The sequence below is a fragment of the Hydra vulgaris genome, chromosome 04, assembly GCF_038396675.1.
Source record: "Hydra vulgaris chromosome 04, alternate assembly HydraT2T_AEP".
Taxonomy (NCBI): Eukaryota; Metazoa; Cnidaria; class Hydrozoa; order Anthoathecata; family Hydridae; genus Hydra; species Hydra vulgaris.
The window spans coordinates 50,610,996-50,618,334 of NC_088923.1; the positions used below are offsets into that span (position 1 = coordinate 50,610,996).

Below are 7,339 nucleotides of genomic sequence, written 5' to 3' on the forward strand. Positions count from 1 at the left end.
TATCACACACCTAATTTTTAAACATTACCTGAGCCTTATATGTTCATAAATGTATAATTCTTATATAAAAAAACATGTAAAAGACAACTAGTTCACATAGCTTCTTGTGGTCCCCGTGTTAAGTATCTCTGTGGTCAGTGGCCTCTTGAGGAACTTTAGGGCCTCCCTTTTAATGTTGTTTAAAAACAACCTTTTGAAAGAACTTTACATCACTGCTTTCAACACTCCAACACTGAAGTTCTTTTATGGAGTTTTTACCATCTTCACAACCTTCTCTGTTCTAATTTCTATGCAGGCAACGAATGTTACAGGGAGACATTTCTCATTTTGTAGAGGATCTTATTAATGAGAAGATAAAATAGCACAGGAAAGCACTATATGTAAGATTATATAAAGGCTGGTCACTCAGAGCGAGGTAGATAAGACGGAGCACATCAGGTTTGATTAGAATGCATAACAAGTTAGGTTGTTTTTTAAAAATATTAACAATAATTCATTCCATAGGTGTTTGGTAAATGCTTCATACCTGCTTGCCTATAGGATGACTAAGAATGTATCCTAGGTGATGAATCAGGAAACGAAAAAGATGATTAAAATGGCACATTTTAATTTGTCTGAGCAGTTTCATATGAGGAAACCAAAGCTACCAGTTGTTAGCAGGTCAACAGAGCTTACTAACCAGGGTTTCAATAGGTTGTGATTCATGCTTGTCGGAGCTTAATGAGCTGGTAGGATAGCTGGATTCATGTTGGGAAGTTAAAATAGTGGATAAAACGAAATTAGACTGTTAGATATTTTACATATTTAAAAAGTTTTCTTTGAAAAACGAAATTTTGCAGCTATCACTTTTACTGGAACAAAAAGTGTTTTTTTGGTAATTTTAGCCTATTTGGACCTCAGAGAATGGGAAAAAAAAGGTTTTTTTTTTTTTTTTGGGACACCCTAGTACACACTAATCATTTCATGAATAAAGCTGAAGAAATTGAAAAATGTTTATTCGTGCTAATTTTTGTATCATTAAAGACATCCGTGAGCTAAAAGCTTATTGTGCTTTAGTATTAACTGTTTCCATAAAATTAAGTGAAATAACTCGATGACGTAGTGAAGTAATAATATAAAAATAATAATCCAAATTAAAAGTTTGTATTTAAAAAGTAAATGTATTTAAAAAAATACAAGTTACATGAAAATGGCGTAAGCATGAAACACTTGTAATTTACAGTTTAAAAATTAAAAAAAAACGTAGTTTCATTAGCAATTTGGTGATGTAAATATTATTGATATGTTTTTACAAAAAAAAGTTTTCCCTTTAGGAGATTTTCTGGATCCTACAAAGAACTTGACAAAAAATTTAATCGATTTTAACGTTGGAGACTTACTCAAAAGAGCTATTCGAAGTAGGGCTGGAAGTTTGAACGAAGAGTCTTAAGAGCCTTCTAATTAATGTTTTATTATCTTATTTTGTTTTATGCCTGTTTTTAGCAGAATTTATTTTGGCGATTTAGATTTTAAAATTATTAGTTAACAATTGTGTTTTTTTATGAATAAACATTGTTCTCTGACCCGAGAGAGAATTGTACTTACTGAAGAATATTACAAATAAACAATATAGTTAATTTGTTATTTACACCTTAAGGTGTAAATAACAAATTAACTATATTAAAAATATATAAAATATTTAATATATTTTTTATATATATATTTTTTTATACATATTTTAATATATTAAATATTTCTGTATTAAATTAATTATATTAAATAACAAATTGACTATATATAGTCATAAACAGCGGATTTTATAAAAAAAAACCTTAACCTAAAAATAACCTTCATAATTTTATACCAAGCTATATATAACCTTCATAATTTTATACCAAACTATATATAACTCTTATAATTTCATACAAAATTAAATATAATCTTTATAATTTCATATAAAACTATTTATAAACTTTATCATTTCATACAAAACTTTATATAAGCTTTATAATTTCATACAAAACCTTATATAATCAAAATCTTATATAAGGTTTCGATTTTATAAGGTAAAAAATTTATATATATAGGTTTTTGTGCCTTCATAATTTCATACTAAGCATAAAATTTAAATAAAAACAAGTGTTTAATATAGAAGCAATAAGGTAAAGTGTAATAGTGAAGTCCAAAGGTGAAGTAAAACCCTAGGCGATAACGTCTACATATCTTTTTAACATAGTAAAATTTTTTCTTTTTGACAAATAAAAATTAGTATGAACATTTCTACCTATAAATTGATACCATAATCTGGTAAAGAATATAATTACGTAATACTATTGGTATATCACTACTTTTTTTAAATAAAGTCACATCGTTGTTTAAAAAAGGAATTCGTCTTGATGCCGCTAACTGCAGACCAGTGTTTATCACATCTGCTCCATGTAAAGTAATAAAAAAAGACTATCAGGGAACAGATAAATAAATATCTTGATAAAACGAGCTGCATCTCACATAATCAACATGGATTTATGTCCAAAAAAGGATGCACGTCTAACTTATTGGAGAGTGTCAACTACACGAAAAGCGTTAAGTAAAAGAAATTTTTTCAATATTGCATTTTCGGACTTTGCGAAAGCGTTTAATAAAGTTTCTCACCGTAGACTACTTCATGAATTGAAAGCATATGGGATTTTTAATTAGTAGGAAACAGCAAACTGTTTTAGGTGAACACTCTAGCGACTGGATTGATGCTCTAAGCGGAGTTCCAAAAGAGTCTGTTCTTGGTCCAATATTATTTATCCTTTATATAAACGACTTAACGGATAAGATCAAATCAGTTCATAAAATCTATGCTGACGACACTAAATTGTTACAAGAAATAAGACCTGAGTATCACGATGCTGATCGCCTGATCCTTCAAAACGATTTAAACATTGTCACAGAATGGTCAAAGGAATGCCTTATGGAATTAAATGTTCCAAAATGTAAAGTAATGCACCTTGGTTATGGAAGTAGTAATCATGAATATGTAATGAATGGTGGAAATACATCAACTACTTTTAAGGCAACGTGTATTGAGAGAGACCTGGGTATCTTTATATCTAATGATCTAAAATGGAATCAACACATACAGGTTGTAACACGTAAAGCGAATATCACACTTGGTCTATTAAAAAAACATTTAGATCAAGAGATATGAAGCTTTAAAGTAAATTATGCACTACGTATGTTAGGCCGTATCTGGAATTCGCTGTTCCGATATGGTGTCCTTACTTAAAAGTGACATCAAAGAAATTGAAAAAATTCAGCACAAAGTAACAGAAGTACCTCATGATTTAATCGGATTACCTTATGCTGAAAGGTGTCGGCGGCTCAATTTTACTATTTTGGAAACTCGCAGGAGACATGGCGACTTGATCCAACAGTTTAAGCTAGAAAACGGTTTTGAGATTATCAATAGGAATAATCCACCGATTCGCAGATCATCTTCCAACGTCCTAATGCGTGAATTCACATATAATAATGCTCATCGTAATTTTTTTACAAATCGTATTGTCAATGATTGGAATAACTTGCCGTCAGCATGCAAATGGTATGGTGTCCTTACTTAAAAGTGACATCAAAGAAATTGAAAAAATTCAGCACAAAGTAACAGAAGTACCTCATGATTTAATCGGATTACCTTATGCTGAAAGGTGTCGGCGGCTCAATTTTACTATTTTGGAAACTCGCAGGAGACATGGCGACTTGATCCAACTGTTTAAGCTAGAAAACGGTTTTGAGATTATCAATAGGAATAATCCACCGATTCGCAGATCATCTTCCAACGTCCTAATGCGTGAATTCACATATAATAATGCTCATCGTAATTTTTTTACAAATCGTATTGTCAATGATTGGAATAACTTGCCGTCATCATGCAAAAAGGCTGATGAAGATTTCGTGGATTACAAACTTATTAATTTTTAATTAATGATTTTTTTCAATATTTTGTTAATTACTCGCTTGTCCTACTTCACCTCATAGCTGTCCCACTTTACCCCGATGGTACAGTATTTTTACTTTTATTGAGTAAAAAAACTAAAAAAAAATTTTTTTAATTTTTGATTAACGATTGAAATTATTTATTCTAGGATAAACTTGTTCAGGTAAATTAATAGAAAGTAAATCTATTATGATTTAGACGAAACGTTTAAAACAATTGTTTACGATAGTTTAAAGTTTAAACCATATTAAACTGTCGCGCATTGGTGGATTGGAAACGTTCGTAAAATTACAGAAGTGTAGAAAGATTTTTTCGTTGATTTTATGCATCATCATTAGGGTGTTTCATTCCCAACAACTTTTAAAAAATGGCTGTTACATGCATAACGGGGTAAAAAATGGGCAAAGAATAATTCTGTAAATTTTTCAAAATTTTATAATGTTGTCTACAGGTCGCTATAATGAGAAATATACTCTCGAGTCCTTAATAAAAAAGAAGGGGGACGTTTATTAATTTTTGGAAAATTTTCCTTTCCTCTCCAAGCTTATTGAGATCCCCCATTTATTAATTTTTACTTGTTATCAACAAAAACTTTATACTTCAGAACTAAAAAAAATTCATCAAAAATCAGCTTTAAAAATTAAGAATTTAAAAGTAATTCTTTTAGTTCACTGATAAAAATTAAAATTTTCAGTGTAAACAGGCCTTAAAAATTAAAAATTTCAGTGCAAACAGGCCTTAAAAATTAAAAATTTCAGTGTAAACAAGCTTTAAAAATTAAAAGTTTTAGTGTAAACAGGCCTCAAAAATTAAAAAAAAACAACCTAGTAAATCTCGATTTGTCAAAAATGAGCTTTTGGTTTATTTCTCACCAAAGTATAAAACTTATATCAGCATGTGAAAACCTATTAAAATTATGTTAGAAAATGCGCATTTGACCGCAAGCCACGCTAGAATTAAGTAGTTTTATGTGTGTTTAGTAAAAAATACTAGTTTGGACTTATAAACTGAACTTTTTTATGAAAAATACTTGTATTGTAGCATAAAAAAATTACCCCCTTCCTCCTTTTAATAACCCCCTCCCCCGCGTTTATTAAATCTGGACTAAAATTCCCACCCACCTTTTTATTCTCACCCCTCACCCCCTTGTATTAAGGACTCAAGAGTAACGTTTTTTACACTTTTTCAATTTTAATTTTGAATAACTTGAAAAATAATTAATCTTGTGTTACGTTACTTGGTATATATATCAATGGTTGTTAAATGAACATTTGGTCAAATTTTTAAAAAAATTGGTTAATGTCTAGAAGTCGCCGTATACAAATAAAAAGCTCTAAAACTTTTTATTTTTTAAAATCTTAATAAAAATATAATTAAAATTCAATCAGGCTACTGTAGGCTTTAGCTTTTCTTAAGAAAAACAATTAATAAAGAAGGTACTAGTAATATAAAAAATATTATATAGTATTAACTAGTTTTGATTTCAAATAAGTTGGATTTTGCTTTTTGTGTTGTTCAAAAACTTGTAAAATAAATTGTCGTTGTCCTTTATTTTGCACACACTCGCTGAAATCACAATAAGCATAATTTCTCTTTCGGCGCAATCATTTGTTACCTCCAATTGTTTAACAAAATTTTCTGCAGTTCGATGATCTTAGAAGAATTTCCTTTCTTGTGGATTGATCAGGAGCCATTCCTGGTTGTTTATTACTCCTAGTAAATCAATAAGAAGCCAAGACCGTGGTCCAATTTAAAAATAAATAAAGTTTGAAAAATTTAATGTCGGAAATTTTGGTTTCCCAAATAAAAAAAGTTATAGTCTTGGGGTAGAAAAAAGTTTCTTTTTGCCATTATTTTTCTGGTAAAGTCTGACAATTGTTCATTAAAAAGTTTATTTAATGAAAAAATAAAATAAAATAACAAGCTCTTCTGTGAAATACCAAAGGTGTCAGTTAATTGAAAAAATCATAGCAGTTGCAATATATAAATCCTCTTTTTGATACCAGTTCATCGCAACAAAAAATTTGAAGTCATCGATTGGAGTAAATACGGAAATAATATATTTATCAGATAAGAGTTCCATTTTTAAAGTATATATAGAATGTGACATAAATTTTGCATTGTAAATTGCACTTGGTTTGTGAATATTTTTTTGAATATTCTGTCCTCGGATAGTTTTCCCCCAAGGTAGATAAAAGTTAATTCAATCAATTCAAGATAGTCTTCTCGCGAAAATATTTTTTCGTTTAAGCATTGGTAAGCCATTTCATAACTAAACTTGGTTGATTAATTATTTTTTCTTTGATGTCAGTAGGCCGTTCAAAAAAATTAAAGTTTGAGTAATCAATACCAGTTCTTAAAAATTCGGCTTGGAAATGTTTAACAATGGGCTCATCTGAACTGTTGCTATCTCCTCGTAATGCGCTGAATGCATGTTTGATGTTGAGCTCATTATGATATTACCTGCGTTGCTGGCTGCTGTTTTAAAGCATATACCAATAATGTTTTCCAAAGTGTTTCAATCTTGCACAAGATTTACTGCCGCATCACATTAAAATTTATCTGCTGAATCTTTAATCAAAGGTACACCAATAAGTTTTGGCCACCAAATAAAAGTTAAATTAACTTCTTTGAAAAAAAAAAAATGCTGTACGTTCTTCATTATGAGCACGTTATTCATTAAAAATGCTTTGAATCCCAGTACAAAACGGTCTTATTTGGTTTGTTTATCTCCCAGTCAGATTTAATTAACAGGACTGTTTTTTCTTACGCATAATCTCTCTGACGATGCACAGTTGGTACTGACATGGACATATCATTAAGTTTGCCTCCGCTTTTGCAGATGATAGTTGATTGAAACAAAAGTTGTTGGAGAACTGATAAACAACATCGGTTTGCCACTGAAACCAACCTCTAAGAGCTTCTTTGTCGATTTTTCAAGTGATTTTGTTAAAGGCATTTTCCTTTTCTTTGGTGGTGAAGGAGTAAACTCTGTGTCTTTTTAATCTTCTTCATCAGCATTACCAACTAATTCACTGACTTTAAAGGCACTTGTTTTTTTTTATCTTTGGTTGGCCTTCTCCGAAAATCTATGCTTAGTCTAGCTTCTTAATGGTCTAAAAATTTTGAAACACTAAGATCAATCCTATCTGTCATGTGATACATTGTGCTACTTTCTTGATCTTCTTTCCATTTTGGTTTACGTGATATCAGCAATTGTTCATATGCATTTACTGCTGAAATGTTGTAAAGTTGTTCAAGTTCATTACAAAATCTGACAGCTTTTTCTTTTCCAGCTTTTTCAATTTGACTTGACAGATCAATATTCTTTATTTTTACCTTTTCCCTCAACAATTTAATAAACAATGAAAGACGAGT

The 7,339-nt window shown here is 30.0% G+C and overlaps 1 protein-coding gene across 1 annotated transcript; it reads left to right on the forward strand.

Moving 5' to 3' along the window:
* Window positions 1–3,236: 3,236 nt before the first annotated feature.
* Window positions 3,237–3,587, forward strand: LOC136079497 (uncharacterized). Its single transcript, XM_065795234.1, has one exon. The coding sequence runs from the start codon at window positions 3,237–3,239 to the stop codon at window positions 3,585–3,587; it is 351 nt and encodes a 116-aa protein (XP_065651306.1).
* Window positions 3,588–7,339: the final 3,752 nt, after the last annotated feature.